At 45.0% G+C, this 23,066-nt stretch overlaps 1 protein-coding gene across 1 annotated transcript in view; it reads right to left on the bottom strand.

Annotated features, from left to right (window-relative positions):
• The window catches only part of LOC124005658 (sodium- and chloride-dependent transporter XTRP3-like), a 33,620-nt gene extending 11,998 nt beyond the window's left edge, over positions 1 to 21,622 (bottom strand). Inside the window, exons 1-4 of the mRNA XM_046315103.1 lie at positions 21,214 to 21,622; positions 11,455 to 11,595; positions 8,197 to 8,288; positions 7,674 to 7,901 (exon numbers count right to left, since the gene is read on the bottom strand). Of these exons, the coding sequence (XP_046171059.1) occupies positions 7,674 to 7,901; positions 8,197 to 8,288; positions 11,455 to 11,595; positions 21,214 to 21,340 (588 nt within the window). The 5' untranslated portion in view covers positions 21,341 to 21,622. The remainder of the gene's footprint in view (positions 1 to 7,673; positions 7,902 to 8,196; positions 8,289 to 11,454; positions 11,596 to 21,213) is intronic.
• Positions 21,623 to 23,066: the final 1,444 nt, after the last annotated feature.

Below are 23,066 nucleotides of genomic sequence, written 5' to 3'. Positions count from 1 at the left end.
CCTAGTTAAATAAAGGTAAAATAAAAAACACTGTATATATAGATTTTTTCTATTGTGTTATTGACTGTACGTTTGTCTATTGTATGTCGTTGTTTTTGCCGCACAACATAGCACATGTTCCTGCATGTTCTGCAAAATTTAAAAGGTCCCAAGTTATTTTATTAAACCTGAAGTCCAACCCTAGTGATGTCACTGCCTACATCATTATCTTCTACTCCTGATACCAAAACCATGCCTACTCAACACTAAAACACTTGTTTATATAGCTATCTAAAAGCTCAGCAGTAAATGTCCAAGTTGATTTATAGTGGAATGTCTAACTAATCTCTTATCTCTTACACTCCCCTGCAGAGTTCTGTCTTCACAGTCACACATTTCTCAGACAGTTTCTTCATAAGAGGCAGAGAGCCTAGAAAAGTACTGTGGAACAATATTAAACCTCATAATGTATATATATTGTTAATCTGTAGTCTAGGACCCTATAAATGTAAGGAGGGAGGGGTCTTATAACCCCTCCCCTTCTCTTAATACAACAGAAGTATAATCAATTATTATAATACATCAAACATTTGGTACAGCCCCTATCATGACCCCTAGGTGAACCCCTTTCATAACCAAATGACAGGGGATTAACGACACCTTGACAAGGCTTTACATGTTACATACTGTATGTAATGGGGAATTGATCAAAAATAAACAAAGGGAAAACAATTCACACAATAAACCAATGAATGTGCAAGAATTGTTGGAAGACATTGGAGCACATTATTGAGAGCTGAGTGCATGCATTCTGGAGAGAGACGCAGACATATTTTCACCACACGCGTTCCCTTATTCTTGTCTCAACATTTTCAATTATACTCAAGACACATTATCTTCACACATTTTAGATGCTTTTCACGGACATATGCAACTCAATAATCAGTTAGGCCTGAGGAAGTATTCACCCCCCTTGGCATTTTTCCTATTTTGTTGCCTTACAACCTGGAGTTTTTATTTTTCATTTTTTATGTTTGTGTCATTTTATTTACACAACATGCCTACCACCTTGAAGATGCAATATATATTTTGGGGTGAAACAATCAAGAAATAAGACAAAAAACAGAACTTGAGTGTGTATAACTATTCACTTCGCCAAAGTCAATACTTTGTAGAGCCACCTTTTGCAGCAACTACAGCTGCAAGTCTCTTGGGGTATGTCTCTGTAAGCTTGGCACATCTAGCCATTGGCATTTTTGGCCCTTCTTCAAGGCAAAACTGCTCCAGCTCCTTCAGGTTGGATGGGTTCTGCTCGTGTACAGTAATCTTTAAGTCGTACCACAGATTTTCAATTGTATTGAGGTCTGGGCTTTGAGTGGGCCATTCCAAGACATTTAAATGTTTCCCCTTAAACCACTTGAGTGTTGCTTTAGCAGCATAATTAGTGTCATTGTCCTGCTGGAATGTGAACCTCTGTCCCAGTCTCAAATCTGGAAGACTGAACTTCCCTGTATTTAGCGCCATCCATCATTCCTTCAACTCTGACCAGTTTCCCAGTCCCTGCCGATGAAAAACATCCCCCGGGGATGGTGTTCTCAGGGTGATGAGAGGTGTTGGGTTTGCGCCAGACATAGCATTTTCCTTGATGGCCAAAAAGCTCAGTTTTAGTCTCATCTGACCAGAGTACCTTCTTCCATATGTTTGGGGAGTCTCCACATGCCTTTTGGTGAACACCAAACGTGTTTACTTATTTTTTTCTTTAAGCAATGGCTTTTTCTGGCCACTCTTCCGTAAAGCCCAGCTCTGTGGAGTGTACGGCTTAAAGTGATCCTATGGACAGATACTCCAATCTCCGCTGTGGTGCATTGCAGCTCCTTCAGGGTTATCTTTGGCCTCGTTGTCTGCGCATTATGCCCTGAATATATTCTACCATGCCCAGAAACCTGCTCCTCTTATTCTCTGTCCCCAACGCTCTAGGCGACCAGTTTTGATAGCCCTTAGCCGCACCCTCATACTACTCCTTCTCTGTTCCGCGGGTGATGTGGAGGTAAACCCAGGCCCTGCATGTCCCCAGGCACCCTCATTTGTTGACTTCTGTGATCGAAAAAGCCTTGGTTTCATGCATGTCAACATCAGAAGCCTCCTCCCTAAGTTTGTTTTACTCACTGCTTTAGCACACTCTGCTAACCCTGATGTCCTTGCCGTGTCTGAATCCTGGCTCAGGAAGGCCACCAAAAATTCAGAGATTTCCATACCCAACTATAACATCTTCCGTCAAGATAGAACTGCTAAAGGGGGAGGAGTTGCAGTCTACTGCAGAGATAGCCTGCAAAGTAATGTCATACTTTCCAGGTCCATACCCAAACAGTTCGAACTACTAATTCTGAAAATTACTCTCTCCAGAAATAAGTCTCTCACGATGGCCGCCTGCTACCGACCCCCCTCAGCTCCCAGCTGTGCCCTGGACACCATTTGTGAATTGATTGCCCCCAATCTAGCTTCAGAGTTTGTTCTGTTAGTTGACCTAAACTGGGATATGCTTAACACCCCGGCAATCCTACAATCTAAGCTAGATGCCCTCAATCTCACACAAATCATCAAGGAACCCACCAGGTACAACCCTAACTCTGTAAGCAAGGGCACCCTCATAGACGTCATCCTGACCAACTGGCCCTCCAAATACACCTCCGCTGTCTTCAACCAGGATCTCAGCGACCACTGCCTCATTGCCTGTATCCGCTACGGTGCCGCAGTCAAACGACCACCCCTCATCACTGTCAAACGCTCCCTAAAACACTTCTGTGAGCAGGCCTTTCTAATCGACCTGGCACGGGTATCCTGGAAGGACATTGACCTCATCCCGTCAGTTGAGGATGCCTGGTCATTCTTTAAGAGTAACTTCCTCACCATTTTAGATAAGCATGCTCCATTCAAAAAATGCAGAACTAAGAACAGATACAGCCCTTGGTTCACTCCAGACCTGACTGCCCTTGAACAGCACAAAAACATCCTGTGGCGGACTGCAATAGCATCGAACAGTCCCTGCGATATGCAACTGTTCAGGGAAGTCAGGAACCAATACACGCAGTCAGTCAGGAAAGCTAAGGCCAGCTTCTTCAGGCAGAAGTTTGCATCCTGTAGCTCCAACTCCAAAAAGTTCTGGGACACTGTGAAGTCCATGGAGAACAAGAGCACCTCCTCCCAGCTGCCCACTGCACTGAGGCTAGGGAACACGGTCACCACCGACAAATCCATGATTATCGAAAACTTCAACAAGCATTTCTCAACGGCTGGCCATGCCTTCCGCCTGGCTACTCCTACCTCGGCCAACAGCTCCGGCCCCCCCGCAGCTCCTCGCCCAAGCCTCTCCAGGTTCTCCTTTACCCAAATCCAGATAGCAGATGTTCTGAAAGAGCTGCAAAACCTGGACCCATATAAATCAGCTGGGCTTGACAATCAGGACCCTCTATTTCTGAAACTATCCGCCGCCATTGTTGCAACCCCTATTACCAGCCTGTTCAACCTCTCTTTCATATCGTCTGAGATCCCCAAGGATTGGAAAGCTGCCGCAGTCATCCCCCTCTTCAAAGGGGAGACACCCTGGACCCAAACTGTTACAGACCTATATCCATCCTGCCCTGCCTATCTAAGGTCTTCGAAAGCCAAGTCAACAAACAGGTCACTGACCATCTCGAATCCCACCGTACCTTCTCCGCTATGCAATCTGGTTTCCGAGCCGGTCACGGGTGCACCTCAGCCACACTCAAGGTACTAAACGACATCATAACCGCCATCGATAAAAGACAGTACTGTGCAGCCGTCTTCATCGACCTTGCCAAGGCTTTCGACTCTGTCAATCACCATATTCTTATCGGCAGACTCAGTAGCCTCGGTTTTTCGTATGATTGCCTTGCCTGGTTCACCAATTACTTTGCAGACAGAGTTCAGTGTGTTAAATCGGAGGGCATGTTGTCCGGTCCTCTGGCAGTCTCTATGGGGGTGCCACAGGGTTCAATTCTCGGGCGACTCTTTTCTCTGTATATATCAATGATGTTGCTCTTGCTGCGGGCGATTCCCTGATCCACCTCTACGCAGACGACACCATTGTATACACTTTCGGCCCGTCATTGGACACTGTGCTATCTAACCTCCAATCGAGCTTCAATGCCATAAAACACTCCTTCCGTGGCCTCCAACTGCTCTTAAACGCTAGTAAAACCAAATGCATGCTTTTCAACCGATCGCTGCCTGCACCCGCATGCCCGACTAGCATCACCACACTGGATGGTTCTGACCTTGAATATGTGGACACCTATAAGTACCTAGGTGTCTGGCTAGACTGCAAACTCTCCTTCCAGACCCATATCAAACATCTCCAATTGAAAATCAAATCAAGAATCGGCTTTCTATTCCGCAACAAAGCCTCCTTCACTCACGCTGCCAAGCTTACCCTAGTAAAACTGACTATCCTACCGATCCTCGACTTCAGCGACGTCATCTACAAAATTGCTTCCAACACTCTTCTCAGCAAAATGGATGCAGTTTATCACAGTGCCATCCGTTTTGTCACTAAAGCACCTTATACTACCCACCACTGCGACTTGTATGCTCTAGTCGGCTGGCCCTCGCTACATATTCGTCGCCAGACCCATTGGCTCCAGGTCATCTACAAGGCCATGCTAGGCAAAGCTCCGCCTTATCTCAGCTCACTGGTCACGATGGCAACACCCATCCGTAGCACGCGCTCCAGCAGGTGTATCTCATTGATCATCCCTAAAGCCAACACCTCATTCGGCCGCCTTTCGTTCCAGTACTCTGCTGCCTGTGACTGGAACGAATTGCAAAAATCGTTGAAGTTGGAGACTTTTATCTCCCTCACCAACTTCAAACATCAGCTAGCTGAGCAGCTAACCGATCGCTGCAGCTGTACATAATCTATTGGTAAATAGCACACCCATTTTCACCTACCTCATCCCCACAGTTTTTATTTATTTACTTTTCTGCTCTTTTGCACACCAATATCTCTACCTGTACATGATCATCTGATCATTTATCACTCCAGTGTTAATCTGCAATATTGTAATTATTCGCCTACCTCCTCATGTCTTTTGCACACATTGTATATAGACTCCCCTTTTTTCTCTGTGTTACTGACTTGTTAATTGTTTACTCCATGTGTAACTCTGCGTTGTCTGTTCACACTGCTATGCTTTATCTTGGCCAGGTCGCAGTTGCAAATGAGAACCTGTTCTCAACTAGCCTACCTGGTAAAATAAAGGTGAAATAAAAAAAATAAAAAAATAAAAGTTGTTGCCTCTCTGATTAATGTCCTCCTTGCCTGGTCCGTCTGTTTTGGTGGGTTTGTTGTGGTGCCATATTCTTTCAATATTTTATTAATGGATTTAACAGTGCTCTGAGGGATGTTCAAAGTTTCTGATATGTTTGTATAACCCAACCATGATCTGTACTTCTCCACAACTTTGTCCCTGACCTGTTTGGAGAGCTCCTTGGTCTTCATGGTGCCGCTTGCTTGGTGGTGCTCCTTGCTTAGTGGTTTCAGACTCTGGGGCCTTTCAGAACAGGTGTATACATACTGAGATCATGTGACAAATCATGTGACACTTAGATTGCACACAGGTGGACTTTCTTTAACTAATGGTGTGACTTCTGAAGGTAATTGGTTGCACCAGATCTTATTTAGGGACTTCATAGCAAAGGGGGTGAATACATACGCATGCACCACTTTTCCATATTAGATTTTTTGATTTTTTAAAAACAAGTACATTTCTTTATTTCACTTCACAATTTGGACTATCTTGTGTATGTGCATTACATGAAATCCAAATAAAATCCATTTAAATTACAGGTTGTAATTATACAAAATAGGAAAAACACCTTTTCAAAAATGCTTTTGCAAGGCACTGTATTGCCATGCGCGCTGCCAAAATTGCTGGCTTCCCAAATAGGCATAGGCCTACGCACTTGTGATTGGAAACAATCAACAGATCGATTTTTTTAAATGAAGAACTTAATGATCCTCTGTGGCTAAGTCAAGTTCTCTGGTAAAGTATTTTGAATGATTGTATTTAGACAGGAGTAATTATGTAATTTTGGCAAAACATCCATTTACTTTAGGGGAAGCCATCATCTGAACAGTGCACTGTGCACCCACCAACTTTCCTTTCTAATTCGCAAGTGGCTGAAATCAGAGATTTGTATATAATGACGAGATTCTCATTTCTCCACACTAACAATGCGAGTCGTTCAGCCAAATTAATGCAGGCTACAAGCTTAGGTCTGCATATTATGACTATAGAAACGCATTGGGTTTATTCAGGACAGATTTTGTCAAGAATGAGCACCCTGGATAAGAGTGTCTCCTAAATAACAAAAATGTAAAAATGGAATGTAAAAATGTAGCAGATGTATCTGATGCTGTCTGGCCAGAACAAGTAAGGCATGCCATACTCCTTTTGTCCAGAGAGCATCAGATACATGGTCTACACATAAGGAGACAGAGGGGTGCTGTTTCGCTCGCTCGGATGCTTTATCTGAGATTGATGCGTCTTTGTGTCTGTGCGCATCTCAGTCAAATAAATCATTCATATTTCAATATTTCATTTGGACGGGCAAGGAGGTACGGCAGGGCGTGCTAGACCCCCTAGGGCCTGCCCATAACACACGTTCTGCCATGAATCCACTGTGAACAGCAGACCAGAAAACAGTTCTCTGGCTTGTCTCCTCAGAGACTCCCACTCTACATAGTTATGTAATGAAGTAGGCCAACGTTTTCAAAATTCACTCTCCCAGCTGATGTTTTCCTCAGTTCAGTAAAGATCCATTGGATCTGCTTCTCCTTTCCCTGCTCCATAATTCTGAGTTGGCAAACTGCAGCCACAAACATTGACTGTTTTATTCGCCATGCCTTGATGGACAACTATCTGACCATATAGAATATTGAACTGTTTGTACCTTGTCTCGCCATTATAAATAACTTTCTTGACCCTTTCCTTTGTTATCGAGGTCACCTCTCAGCTGACTGTTTTCCTCTGCTCAGTAAAAATGCAGGTAACTGTCAAAATAAAGGAAACACTTGACTAAATGAGGGATACAAAGTATACTGAAAGCAGTTGAGTTAATTAAGCAATTTACAACCCATCATGCTTAGGGTCATGTATAAAAATGCTGGGCAGGCCATTATTTTGGCCACCATGGCTATGCCCACATAGGATGACAATGCCCCCATTCACAGGGCATGAGGTGGCACTGAATAGTCTGATGAGCATGAAAACGATGTAAACCATATACTGTGGCCATCTCATTCACCAGATCTCAACCCAATTTAACACTTATGGGAGATTCTGGAGCGGTGCCTGCAAGAGCGTTTTCACCACCAGCAACAAAACACCAAATGATGGAATTTGTCATGGAAGAATGGCGTTGCATCCCTCCGATAGAGTTCCAGACACTTATAGAATCTATGTCAAGATGCATTGACGCTGATCTGGCTCGTGGTGACCCAATAACCTGTTAAGACACTTTATGTTGGTGTTTCCTTTATTTTGGCAGTTGCCTGTATGACACAGGAGACGATAGTGACCTATGTCCACTAGATCTTCAGCTAGCATGACATAAGGGTACCATAACTGTCTTGACCCTGTCCATCATTACCGAGCTGATCTCTGACCTCTCACCTTCCCGGTGGACTTGACCCCCTTGACGATAAACAGGTAGACAATCATCCAGGCCAGCAGGAGGCAGAGCGCCTGTCCCATGTGAATCCCTCCGTTCTCCTCAATGGACCCGGAGATGTCCAGGGTCTCTCTGTAGAAGAAGTACTGGGTGGGCGTGGCCCGCTCACACTCCTCCACATGGCCAGTCAGGTTGCTGTTAACCGGGCACTCTGCCCATGGCAGGATCGACTGGGGCAGAGTGGGAGGAAACACCACAGGTCAGGTCAGGCACAGGATGTTATAGATAGCACGAGAGCAATGAACTGCGTCTTCTAAGATTCCAAACAAAACAGTCTGCACAGGACCAATAGTGTGTCCTCAAAGCTGAGTGAGCCTGTTTACACATCTGGTCATAAGATTGTAACAAGTTATTGAAGATCGTCTACATTTTATGATCGCATCATACATCTGAATGGAAGTAAAATACTATGAATTGCTCTATTGAAAATAAAGATAATTTTGCCATTGTGAGACTGGAACTAACCTGGAATGAATGAAAGAAGTACCAGAAACTCCATGCATTGATGACGTTGTAATAGAGGCATAGGTACATGGAGGTCACAACACTGGCCAGACCTGGAACCAGCAGAGAGAAGAACAGATCCATTTAAACTATAAGCAGATATTATCTAATTTGCATCTTTGATAAGGATACTTTTATTAGGTTGTTGAAATACATTTGCAGTGTTGGGAAGAAGTAAACTACATGTTTTTCAACTATTCATTTAATTACATTTTACAGTAGCTTACATTTTAGGGTTCTTTGGATGTCCCCATAGCAGAACTCTTTTTGGTTGCAGGTTGAACCCTTTTTAGTTCCAGGTAGAACCCATTTGGGTTCCATGTAGAACCCTCTAGTTAATTACTTTGTTGCCATGTAGAGGTGTAGTTAACGACACAAACTACATACTACATTTTTTGCAAAAAGAATAGACTATATGTAGGCAATACCTTCCTTTCTTTTTCAGTCAGACCTGCCTACTTCTCACTTGAAGCATAGTTTTTGTGTTTAATAAGCTAAATTACACATTTTGTTAACATATGACCCCAAAGTGATCTGTTCTTGCAATTTGAAGTCAATGACATTTTAGATTTACGTATGATAATTTGTATGTAGTGAACTACTTTTTCAAAGTAACTTTAGTTAATTAAACTATATTTTTCTTCCAGTGTGAAGAAATTGGTAGCTTAAACTATAAACTATATTTTTAGAGTAGCTTCCCGATACTGTACATTTTACACAAAAATACTGGCCTAAATGTAACAAAGCCATTTTTTAAAACGTGTGAAATGTGATAAATTAAAGGCAAATGTATGTACTTTATTCAATGGCAGTGTGCACCCATACATGTGTAGCACTCTATGTGCAGTGTCTACTGTCCCCAAAAATATTATTACAAGTAATAAAGAAAAAAAGAAAAAGAAAAAAGGACTGTGGACCGTCGCAGGAGGTTCCTGACTGTGGACCGTCGCAGGATGATCTGGACTGTGGACCGTCGCAGGAGATTCCTGACTGTGGACCGTCGCAGGATGATCCGGACTGTGGACCGTCGCAGGAGGATCCGGACTGTGGACCGTCGCAGGATGATCCGGACTGTGGACTGTCGCAGGAGGTTCCTGACTGTGGACCATCGCAGGAGGATCCGGACTGTGGACCGTCGCAGGATGATCCGGACAGTGGACCGTCGCAGGAGGATACGGACTGTGGACCGTCGCAGGAGGATCCGGACTGTGGACCGTCGCAGGAGGACACGGACTGTGGACCGTCGCAGGAGGATCTGGACTGTGGACCGTCGCAGGAGGATCCGGACTGTGGACCGTCATAGGAGGATCCGGACTGTGGACCGTCGCAGGATGATCCGGACTGTAGACCGTCGCAGGAGGTTCCTGACTGTGGACCGTCGCAGGATGATCCGGACTGTGGACCGTTGCAGGAGGAGCCGGACTGTGGACCGTCACAGGAGGTTCCGGACTGTGGACCGTCGCAGGATGATCCGGACTGTGGACCGTCGTAGGAGGTTCCGGACTGTGGACCGTAGTAGGAGGTTCCGGACTGTGGACCGTCGCCGGAAGCTCTGGACTGGAAACTGTCGCCGGAAGCTCTGGACTGGAAACCGTCGCAGGAAGCTCTGGACTGGAAACCGTCGCCGGAAGCTCTGGACTGTGGACCGTCACAGGAGGATCCGGACTGTGGACCGTCGCAGGATGATCCGGACTGTGGACCGTCGCAGGAGGTTCCTGACTGTGGACCGTCGCAGGATGATCCGGACTGTGGACCGTCGCAGGAGGATCCGGACTGTGGACCGTCACAGGAGGATCCGGACTGTGGACCGTCGCAGGATGATCCGGACTGTGGACCGTCGCAGGAGGATTCGGACTGTGGACCGTCGCAGGAGGATCCGGACTGTGGACCGTCGCAGGAAGCTCTGGACTGTGAACCGCCGCCGGAAGCTCTGGACTGGAAACCGTCGCCAGAAGCTCTAGAATGTGAACCGCCGTCGGAAGCTCTGGACTGGGAATATGCACTGGAGCCCTAGTGCTTGGAGCCGGAAAAGTTGGCACCGGACTGGTGACACGCACTTCAAGGTGAGTGCGTGGAACTGGCACAGGACGTACTGGGCTGTGAAGGCGCACTGGAGACCTGGTGCGTATAGCCAGCATCAATTGTACCGGTTCGATGACACACTTTGCACGGCAAGTGCGAGGAGCTTTGAGATTCTTCAAAGTGGCCACCCTTTGCCTTGATGACACATTTGTAGACTCTTGACATTCTCTCAACCAGATTAATGAGGTAGTCACCTGGAATGCATTTCAATTAACAGGTGTGCCTTGTTAAAAGTTAATTTGTGGATTTATTTGTGGAATGGATGATATCCGCATGTGTGGTTCCCACCGTGAAGCATGGAGGATAAGGTGTGGGGGTGCTTTGCTTGTGACACTGTGTGTGATTTATTTAGAATTCATGGCACACTTAACCAGCATCGCCTTCCCATCTGGTTTGCGCTTAGTGGGACTATCATTTGTTTTTCAACAGGACAGTGACCCAAAACACACCTCCAGGCTGTGTAAGGGCTATTTGACCAAGAAGGAGGGTGATGCATCAGATGACCTGGTCTCCACAATCACCTGACCTCAACTCAATTGAGATGGTTTGGGATGAGTTGGACTGCAGGGTGAAGGAAAAGCAACCAACAAGTGCTCAGCATATGTGGGAACTCCTTCAAGACTGTTGGAAAAGCATTCCAGGTGAAGATAGTTGAGAGAATGCCAAGAGTGTGCAAAGTTGTCATCAAGACAAAGGTTGGCTACTTTCAATATTTTATTTCATACGTTTTTGGTTACTACATGATTCCATATGTGTTATTTCATAGTTTTGATGTCTTCGCTATTATAGTGTTCACTAGTGTGCTCCCTCTCCGGCCTCTAGGTCACCAGGCTGCTCGTTATGACGCACATTTGTCACCATCGTTACGCGCACCTGGACTCCATCACCTCCCTTATTACCTTCCATATATACGTATTTCACTCCCTTTGGTTCCTTCCCCAGGCGTTATTGATTCTGTTCCAGTGTCATGTCTGTGTGTTGTTCGTGTTACTTGTTTTACGTTGCGTTTATTTATTAAAACACTCACTTCCTGAACTTGCTTCCCAACTCTCAGCGCACATCGTTACAGTAGAAAATAGTAAAAATAGTAGTAGGTGTGTCCAAACTATAGACTGGTACTGTATATTTAGTACTCACCCACTCCCCCCAGATAGGGGTTAATAGCTCTCCATGCTCCAATGCTGCCCAGACGCATCTTCTGGCCAATGGCTAACTCCATGTAGAACAGGGGTACCCCCAACAGGACCAGCATAAGCAGGTATGGGATCAGGAACCCACCTGAGGACAGAAAAAGGACACACCTACAGTATATTTGACCATTCAAAAGACCTGCAGTAGCAGAGACAAAAACACACACATGATCTATAAGGTGATGCACTGAGCTTCAGATTCATATGACACCCAGAAAATGTGTTCTCATTCTTAATAGTTCTATTTCATTTACATAATGAATGTGGCCTTGGTCCTTGTATTCTGTTGCATTTTTCTTCTCCCTATATATTAATGGAAAGAAAGGGTGCAGTGCAGTGCAGTGCAGTGCAGTGCAGTGCAGTGCAGTGCAGTGCAGTGCAGTGCAGTGCAGTGCAGTGCAGTGCAGTGCAGTGCAGTGCAGTGCAGTGCAGTGCTTCCTTCAATATTCTTTGATCAAGGGTCTAACATCTAAACAAAGCATTATTCATGTTTCTACTGGGTTCTGTTCTCTCTGACTTTCTCATTATTCATGACAATCACAAAAAACAGTCTGGCCTGGGTCACCCCATGTCCCATGGGACTGAAAGCAAAGTGACCTGTCTACTGTGATTTCCAGTCTGCTAGTCTGAGTCGTTGACAGTAATTACAGTAAGCAGGCAGTGGGGCAGAGAGTGAAGGGGGCAGAGGGTGAGGAGGGACAGGGGAGCATGGGGACATGCTCGGTGACACAAACACAAAGTCAAAGAGAGTTTAGAGAAGGGTCAGCCACTGGAACCCTTTTGGGATTCATTAATTCACTCGTTCATTAATTTACTCATCCATCCGTCCATTCAATTTTAAATTAATTCATTCATTCATTCAGTGGGTGAACATCATGGTATTAAAAAGCATGTCATTGTCCATAATTTAGCAGTTAGATGGAAGATTCCATGCTTCTAGCTCTCAGATTCTTCATGCTACCTTCCCTTGACTGTAATGAACCCTTGTGAATGAGTGTTCACACAGAAACAGCATGTATAATCGGATAAGGATTAGACGGAAGTTGAAATAGTTGGATATATTGGAATAAATAGCTTTTCCTGTACTGTAATCTCAGATTCCTCAAGTTGTTTCACAAGAAATACATGATTGTAAAATCACGTTATTATGATGTGTATCAGGTGATTATGACATTTTATAGGATTTTTGGGACCTCCATTTTTCTACGCTCATGATGTACTGTTTGTCCTACATGCCATATTGATTACTGTATGCTTGAAGTCCTGTCATTAGGTGTAAACTTGCTGTAGATTATTAGTATTGAATAGGTTCTCCTAAACCAGAGCCTCATAGGGATATGCAAGGGTAGAGCAATTTATATGGTAGAATAACAAAGGTATACCATTTCATGAGGTAATTCAAGTGTATTTTTCTTCCGTCATCTTATCTCTGTCAGTGTCAAGTTGGTGGGGGAATTGCCTTAATGTTACTGTCCAGTGTTTCCAGAATTCAATTAAATATGACCTATAATTGAACTTTAGTTCCAAAAGGCTATATCCCCACATTTTTCATACTTGTGTTTTTTCACCAAAAAATGATTGCTTATGGGTACCTTCATCCGTGTGTAAAATATTACTGTTGTCAGATTTTCTATTCATAGATTTTTCATGTATATTCAAATCTTTTAGTTTTTTTGCAAAACACCATGTATCCACTGTTTAGCTGGAATGGAATGTTCGTATCCTGTATATATGACAGTGATATATGGCTGTCTCACCTATCTTAATGCACTAACTGCCACTCTGGATAAGATAAGACCATCTGCTAAATGACTAAAACGTCAAATGTAAATATTTTACATACAGATCTCACATTACTAGAGCGATTCATTTTTTATTAAAAAAAATTATAATATTGATTTTACAAATGTATAATTTGTAAAGTTCTTTAATAAAAATTTCGTTATTTGTCACATTTACCTGTATAAAACCCAGCAGTAGTACTTATTTCTCAAGTTTTTCAAAAAAACATGATTATTTGTTTCTCTGAAATTAAACCATTAAGTGATTTTAAACAAATACATGTCTGTCAATGAACAAGCCCATGCAATGATTAGATGGTGAAATAACACACTAATCTCTTTCATTAGTTCTTTAAACAATAAGACCTAATTTACCAACATTTCTGGAAAAAATATAAATAGCATTTTGGAAGGAAACTCTTCAATTACTTACAATATGAGTGAAACAGTTTTCCTACCAAAAATTGTATGTTAATAAAAAAGCAGCTTTTCTGTGTTGGAATGGTGTGGGCCAGTGGAGGCTGCTGAGGGGAGGACGGCTCATAATAATGGCTGGAACGGAGCAAATGGAATGGTATTTGATACCAGTCCACTTATTCCACTCCAGCCATTACCACGAGCCAGTCCTCCCCAATTAAGGTGCCACCAACCTCCTGTGGTGTGGGCATACCCCAACAACAGAATGTTGTGGGTGTATACCGGTCATTCAAAATATTAATGCGAGTAGATCAGTGATTGGCCAGCTCATGCCCCTCTAGACCGCTGATTGGCCATCTCATGCTCCTCCACAAACTGATGATGGCGCTAACATCGCACTCAAACGCACTCAACACGCTGTATAGAAAATCCACATCCAGAAAGGGCGCTTCTCGTGGCCGGGGATTTGAATGCAGGGACACCTAGAGTTTTGACTCGTTTTTACCATCATGTAACCTGTGCAACTACAGTCAACAAAACTTTAGGTCACTTTTACTCGACACACCGAAACGCATTCAAGACTCTCCCTTGCCCTCCCTATGGTAAATCTGACCGCATCTCTATCCTCCATATTCCTGCTTACAAGCGAAAACTCAAACAGGAAGTACCAGTGATTCACTCAATAGAGAAGTGGTCAGATGAAGCGGATGCTAAGCTACAGGGGCTGCTTCGCAAGCACAGACTGGAATATGTTCCGGGATTCATCCGATAACATTGAGGAGACCACATCAGTCACTGGCTTCATTAATAAGTGCTTAAGTTATATATATATATATATGTGTGCTTCAACAACATCATCCCCACAGTGACCGTAGGTACATATCCCAACCAAAATCCATGGCTAACAGGCAACATCCGCACTGAGCTAAAGGCTAGAGCTGTCGCTTTCAAGAAGCGGGACACTATCCTTATAAGAAATCCCACTACAACATCTGTTGAGCCATCAAATAGGCCAAGTGTCAATACAGGACTAAGATCAAATCCTACTACGTTGGCTCTGATGCTCGTCAGATGTGGCAGGGTTTGCAAACGATCAAGGATTACTAAGTGAAACACCGCCGTGAGCTGCCCAGTGTCGTGAGCCTACCAGCAAGCTAAATGCCTTCTATGCTCACTTCGAAGCAAGCAACACTGAACCAGTCATGAGAGCATCACTGTTTTCTCATTCTCCATAGGCGATGTGAGTAGGACCTTTAAACAAGCTAACATTCAAAAAGCCGCAGGGCCAGAAAGGATTACCAGGACGCTTACTCAGAGCATGCACTGACCAGCTGGCAAGTGACTTCACAGACATTTTCAACCTCTCTCTGACCCCGTCTGTAATACCTACATGTTTCAAGCAGAGCACCATAGTCCCTGTGCCCCAAAACGCCAAGGTAATGTGTCTAAATGACTATTGCCCTGTAGCACTCATATCTGTAGCCATGAAATGCTTTGAATGGCTCACATCAACACCATTATCCCAGACACCCTAGACCCACTCCACACTGCCCTCTCCCACCTGGACAAGAGCAAAACCTATGTGAGAATGTTTTTCATTGACCACAGCTCAGCGTTCAACACCATAGAGCCTTAACAAGCTCATTAATATGCTCAGGACCCTGGGACTGAACACCTCCCTCTGAAACTGGACTGTGAAATTCCTGACGGGCCAGCCCCAAGTGGTGAGGGTAGGCAACAAACATCACATCCACCACACTGACCCTCAACACGGGGGCCCCTCAGGAGTGAGTCCTTAGTCCGCTCCTGTACTCCCACGACCACACTTTCATTAAGTTTGCTGACGACACGACGGTGATAGGCCTGATCACCAATAAGGATGAGACTGCCTATAGAGAGGAGGTCAGTGACCTGGCAGTATGGTGCCAAGACAACAACCTCAAAAATGAGCTGATCGTGGACTACAGGACACGTAGGGCAGAGCATGCCCCCATCCACATCGAAGTGGCTGTAATGGAGTGGGTGTAACAGAATAACTTTAGACCGTCCCCTCGCCGTCCCCTCGTCCCCTGCACACATCAACAACAGTTACCCACGAGGCATCGTCACCCATCACTCCACAAAAGCCACGGCCCTTGCAGAGTAAGGGGAAACACTACTTCAAGATCTCAGAGCAAGTGACGTCACCGATTGAAACACTATTTAGCGTGCATCGCTAACTAGCTAGCTATTTCACATCCGTTACACTCACCCCCCTTTTGACCTCCTCCTTTTCCGCAACAACCAGTGATCTGGGTCAACAGCATCAATGTAACAGTATAACTTTAGACCGTCCCCTCGCCCATACCCGGGCGCGAACCAGGGACCCTCTGCACACATCAACAACTGACACCCACGAAGCATCGTTACCCATCGCTCCACAAAAGCCACAGGCCTTGCAGAGCAAGGGGACCTACTACTTCAAGGTCTCAGAACAAGTGATGTCACAGATTGAAACGCTATTTAGCGCGCACCACCGCTAACTAGCTAGCTATTTCACATCCGTTACATGGGTCAAAAGTTTCAAGTTCCTCTGTGTCCACATCACTAGGGAATTAACATGGTTCATCACAGCAGACAATGCCTCTTCCCCCTCAGAAGTCTGAAAAGATTTGGCATGGGCCGTCAGATCCTCAAAAGGTTCTATAGCTGCACAGTTGAGAGCATCTTGACTGGCTGCATCACCATTTGGTATGGCAACTGCTTAGCATCTGACCGCAAGGCCCTGTAGAGGGTAGTGCTTACGGCCCAGTATATCACTGGGGATGAGCTTCCTGCCATCTATACCAGGTGGTGTCAGAAGAACGCCTTCAAAATTGTCAAAGACTCCAGCCACCCAAGTCACAGACTGTTCTCCCTTCTACTGCACCGCTAGCGGTACCGATGCATCAAGTCTGGAACCAACAAGACCCTCCTTCGACCCCCAAGCCATAGGACTACTAAATAGTTAGCCAAATAGCTACCCAGACTATCTGCACTGACCCTCTTTTTACTAACTTTTTTGACTCATCACATACGCTGCTGCTACTGTTTACGATATATCCTGTTGCTTAGTCACTTTACCCCTACCTATATGTACATACAGTATTACATTTACATTACATTTAAGTCATTATCTCGTAACCCGGCACATCGGCTCGGCAATGGTACCTAGTGCTTCCGGCGCTCCTTAGTACTTCCGGCGCCGACAGAGATGGCCGCCTCGCTTCGCGTTCCTATGAAACTATGCAGTTTTTTGTTTTTTTACGTGTTATTTCTTACATTAGTACCCCAGGTCATCTTAGGTTTCATTACATACAGTCGAGAAGAACTACTGAATATAAGATCAGCGTCAACTCACCATCAGTACGACCAAGAATATGTTTTTTGCGACGCGGATCCTGTGTTCTGCCTTACAAACAGGACAACGGAATGGATCGCATGCAGCGACCCAAAAAAACAACTCAGAAAAAGAGGGAAACGCGGTGGTCTTCTGGTCAGACTCCGGAGACGAGCACACCGTGCACCACTCCCGAGCATTCTTCTTGCCAATGTCCAGTCTCTAGAAAACAAGGTTGATGAAATCCGAGCAAGGGTAGCATTCCAGAGGGACATCAGAGACTGTAACGTTCTGTGCTTCACGGAAACATGGCTCACTGGAGAGACGCTATCCGAAGTGGTGCAGCCAGCTGGTTTCTCCACGCATCGCGCCGACAGAAACAAACACCTTTCTGGTAAGAAGGGGGGCGCATTATCTACCAAGAGAATTCTCTTCGATTATAATCACAGCCGTATATATCCCCCCCAAGCAGACACATCGATGGCTCTGAACGAACTTTATTTAACTCTTTGCAAACTGGAAACCATTTATCTGGAGGCTGCATTCATTGTAGCTGGGGATTTTAACAAGGCTAATCTGAAAACAAGACTCCCTAAATTTTATCAGCATATCGATTGCGCAACCAGGGGTGAAAAAACCTTGGATCATTGTTACTCTAACTTACGCGACGCATATAAGGCCCTGCCCCGCCCCCCTTTCGGAAAAGCTGACCACGACTCCATTTTGCTGATCCCTGCCTACAGACAGAAACTAAAACTAGAGGCTCCCACGCTGAGGTCTGTCCAACGCTGGTCCGACCAAGCTGACTCCACACTCCAAGACTGCTTCCAGCACGTGGACTGGAATATGTTTCGTATTGCGTCAGATAACAACATTGACGAATACGCTGATTCGGTGTGCGAGTTAATTAGAACGTGCGTTGAAGATGTCGTTCCCATAGCAACGATTAAAACATTCCCTAACCAGAAACCGTGGATTGATGGCAGCATTCGCGTGAAACTGAAAGCGCGAACCACTGCTTTTAATCAGGGCAAGGTGTCTGGTAACATGACCGAATACAAACAGTGCAGCTATTCCCTCCGCAAGGCTATCAAACAAGCTAAGCGTCAGTACAGAGACAAAGTAGAATCTCAATTCAACGGCTCAGACACAAGAGGCATGTGGCAGGGTCTACAGTCAATCACGGACTACAGGAAGAAATCCAGCCCAGTCACGGACCAGGATGTCTTGCTCCCAGGCAGACTAAATCATCTTTTTTGCCCGCTTTGAGGACAATACAGTGCCACTGACACAGCCTGCAACGAAAACATGCGGTCTCTCCTTCACTGCAGCCGAGGTGAGTAAGACATTTAAACGTGTTAACCCTCGCTAGGCTGCAGGCCCAGACGGCATCCCCAGCCGTGCCCTCAGAGCATGCGCAGACCAGCTGGCCGGTGTGTTTACGGACATATTCAATCAATCCCTATACCAGTCTGCTATTCCCACATGCTTCAAGAGGGCCACCATTGTTCCTGTTCCCAAGAAAGCTAAGGTAACTGAGCTAAATGACTACCAGCACTCACTTCCGTCATCATGAAGTGCTTTGAGAGACTAGTCAAGGACCATATCACCTCCATCCTACCTGACACCCTAGACCCACTCCAATTTGCTTACCGCCCAAATAGGTCCACAGACGATGCAATCTCAACCACACTTCACACTGCCCTAACCCATCTGGACAAGAGGAATACCTATGTGAGAATGCTGTTCATCGACTACAGCAGGGCATTCAACACCATAGTACACTCCAAGCTCGTCATCAAGCTTGAGACCCTGGGTCTCGACCCCGCCCTGTGCAACTGGGTACTGGACTTCCTGACGGGCTGCCCCCAGGTGGTGAGAGTAGGTAACAACATCTCCACCCCTCTGATCCTCAACACTGGGGCCCCACAAGGGTGCGTTCTGAGCCCTCTCCTGTACTCCCTGTTCACCCACGACTGCGTGGCCATGCACGCCTCCAACTCAATCATCAAGTTTGCGGACGACACAACAGTGGTAGGCTTGATTACCAACAACGACGAGGCGGCCTACAGGGAGGAGGTGAGGGCCCTCGGAGTGTGGTGTCAGGAAAATAACCTCACACTCAACGTCAACAAAACTAAGGAGATGATTGTGGACTTCAGGAAACAGCAGAGGGAACACCCCCCTATCCACATCGATGGAACAGTAGTGGAGAGGGTAGCAAGTTTTAAGTTCCTCGGCATACACATCACAGACAAACTGAATTGGTCCACTCACACAGACAGCATCGTGAAGAAGGCGCAGCAGCGCCAACTTCAGGAGGCTGAAGAAATTTGGCTTGTCACCAAAAGCACTCACAAACTTCTACAGATGCACAGATGCACAATCGCAACTGCTCCGCCCTCAACCGTAAGGCTCTCCAGAGGGTGGTGCAGTCTGCACAACGCATCACCGGGGGCAAACTACCTGCCCTCCAGGACACCTACACCACCCGATGTTACAGGAAGGCCATAAAGATCATCAAGGACATCAACCACCCGTGCCACTGCCTGTTCACCCCGCTATCATCCAGAAGGCGAGGTCAGTACAGGTGCATCAAAGCTGGGACCGAGAGACTGAAAAACAGCTTCTATCTCAAGGCCATCAGACTGTTAAACAGCCACCACTAACATTAAGTGGCCGCTGCCAACACACTAACACTGACTCAACTCAAGCCACTTTAATAATGGGAATTGATGGGAATGATGTAAATATATCACTAGCCACTTTAAACAATGCTACCTTATATAATGTTACTTACCCTACATTATTCATCTCATATGCATACGTATATACTGTACTCGATACCATCTACTGCATCTTGCCTATGCTGCTCTGTACCATCACTCATTCATATATCCTTATGTACATATTCTTTATCCCCTTACACTGTGTATAAGACAGTAGTTTAGGAATTGTTAGTTAGATTACTTGTTGGTTATTACTGCATTGTCAGAACTAGAAGCACAAGCATTTCGCTACACTCGCATTAACATCTGCTAACCATGTGTATGTGACAAATAAATTTGATTTGATTTGATTTTAGTGTATATAGCCAAGTTATCGTTATTCATTGTGTATTTATTCCTTGTTGGGAACGGCCCATAAATATTTCACCTTTAGACTACACCTGTTGTTTACGAAGCATGTGACATTTTCTGTTGTTGATTTGATTGATTTGAAATAGCCAACATTTTTTAAACTGTCTGTTTGAGATACACGTTTGGGTTTTTGAAGTGTATTTTATTCAATTTATGCTTTGGACACAAATACGAGTATAGGATGAGACAATATTATTTGGGTATGAGTTAACAGAATATTAACTTTTACATTTATTTTGTTACTGGACAGTTACTGTTAGGCTACTAATTGTACAACTTTGCAATCAGTTGAGACCATTAAAAGCGAAATGCAAAAGCAAATGTTGATCCATTGTTATTCTGTGACAAACAACTGGGCGCGTTAAGGGTTAAAATTGGCTCCGTATCAATCCAAATTTTAGAGTGGAAAGTACTTTTATGCGCGTGCTTTTGAAAGCTCCTTTATGTATGCGCTTTGGTACATGCATACCCTCTGTTTTTGAGTGGACTAACTGTTCTTAGTGACTTATGGGGAGGAATATGAAAAATATGAATTGAACTAACAACTACGTGAGATCGTTTCAAAAACATGGCACATTTCCTGCACCACTAACTTTTAGAGGAAGAAAACAAGACTGCACAGTAACACCTTCACTCACTAGAAATGTTTAACAAGGTGACTGACGCTAACCAATATAGTAATCGTTCCGATTCCCTGTAAATGAATAATAAACTGATAACGTTTCACCCAGGGTAAAATAATAACTAACCCATTCTACAATCGCACAAGATCAGTGTGCCATTGCGCATGGATAAAGGTGAATAAATTGGACACTGACTGGCTATTCATATAGCCTACATTACCACTTTTAATCAGTAAACACAAATTGTATTCATTCATTTTACACAGTGTCAAATATTGCAGTTCGATATTTAATAAAAAATAACTGTAGGCCTAAATGTACAATATATTATGGATTAAACCCTAAATTAGGCTATGCGCTGCACCTAAACAAATAAATAGTGCTTACCCCCGCCATGCATTTGACACAAGTATGGAAATCGCCACACATTTCCCAGTCCAACCGCGTATGATACACACGCCAGGACAAATTGCATGGGATTGTCCCACTCTGCTCTTGCGGCGTCCTTCCCCATCGTTGAGTCCTGAGCACACAATCAAGCCAATGTTCAGGTCCGGTCGAGTCGGTGGCAGTGCGGTGCCGGTGGACAACCTTGACAGTCAGCAAGACTAAGTCTGAAGTACCGGGAGTAGGGATGGCACTTCTGTCTGGATAGTAGAACAAATCCAATGACAGCGTCCTATGGGAAACAGGGAAAGTGTGTCAACAGGAGGCTGTTCGAGTCAGACACATTTGCAATGGCTGAAGAAATAGCATGGAGTTTATAGAACGCTTGCCCATTCTAATGAGGTACCCCTACTTGAGAGGGAGGGCCTAATGTTTCAATATGTAGGCATAGGCTAGAGAGTTTACATAACCCAGGTGAATGTTTGATTTTCCAAGCTCTTCTTAATAACAAGAGTTTATAAGCCTGTCATAGAGATAGTGGACCATCGCCAATACCTTTTATATTCCTTAGGGTAGGTTTCAGATAGCATGTGTTTGCCTTTGTACAATGGATTTCACAGTACAAGATTCAGTGCTGGAAATAATGTATTTATTTTCCTTTTTACTGTTCATACAACTTGAAATATAGTACTGGAGACAGATGTGCAAAAACAGCACAACCAGTGTTAAGGTATCAATGATTCAAATAGCTGTTTTCTGTAAGAAGTCAATCAGTAAGAAGTCAAGGCACATTATTCTACCTAAAAAGGGGCATTTACATTACAGTTTTATTGCATTTAAATGAAAAAGCAAAGGAAAAAAAGAACCGTGAGAGATGAGAGACAGAAAACAAAATGTGTGAATATACACACAGTGACGATACAGTACAAATAAAGGATGAAAGATAGAACCAAAAGAACAGAGAACGGAGACAATGTCCTCCAGGGGTATGTCCTCTCTGGCCTTGTGTCTATCTGCAGATTTCCCTTATCACCATGCATCCACTGATGCAGGTGGGTTCAGAGTCCAGATAGGCAAGGGTCACAACCGGGAGGACTAGCAAAATGTGAGAATGCTGTTCATCGACTACAGCTCGGCATTCAACACCATAGTACCCTCCATGCTCGTCATCAAGCTTGAGACCCTGGGTCTCGACCCCGCCCTGTGCAACTGGGTACTGGACTTCCTGACGGGCTGCCCCCAGGTGGTGAGAGTAGGTAACAACATCTCCTCCCCTCTGATCCTCAACACTGGGGCCCCACAAGGGTGCGTTCTGAGCCCTCTCCTGTACTCCCTGTTCACCCACGACTGCGTGGCCATGCACGCCTCCAACTCAATCATCAAGTTTGCGGACGACACAACAGTGGTAGGCTTGATTACCAACAACGACGAGGCGGCCTACAGGGAGGAGGTGAGGGCCCTCGGAGTGTGGTGTCAGGAAAATAGCCTCACACTCAACGTCAACAAAACTAAGGAGATGATTGTGGACTTCAGGAAACAGCAGAGGGAACACCCCCCTATCCACATCGATGGAACAGTAGTGGAGAGGGTAGCAAGTTTTAAGTTCCTCGGCATACACATCACAGACAAACTGAATTGGTCCACTCACACAGACAGCATCGTGAAGAAGGCGCAGCAGCGCCAACCTCAGGAGGCTGAAGAAATTTGGCTTGTCACCAAAAGCACTCACAAACTTCTACAGATGCACAATCGAGAGCATCCTGGCGGGCTGTATCATCGCCTGGTACGGCAACTGCTCCGCCCTCAACCGTAAGGCTCTCCAGAGGGTGGTGCAGTCTGCACAACGCATCACC

This window comes from Oncorhynchus gorbuscha, linkage group LG19, assembly GCF_021184085.1.
Source record: "Oncorhynchus gorbuscha isolate QuinsamMale2020 ecotype Even-year linkage group LG19, OgorEven_v1.0, whole genome shotgun sequence".
Classification (NCBI taxonomy): domain Eukaryota; kingdom Metazoa; phylum Chordata; class Actinopteri; order Salmoniformes; family Salmonidae; genus Oncorhynchus; species Oncorhynchus gorbuscha.
The sequence above is the reverse complement of the archived record's forward strand: the minus strand, read 5'-3'. Positions and strand labels throughout refer to the sequence as shown.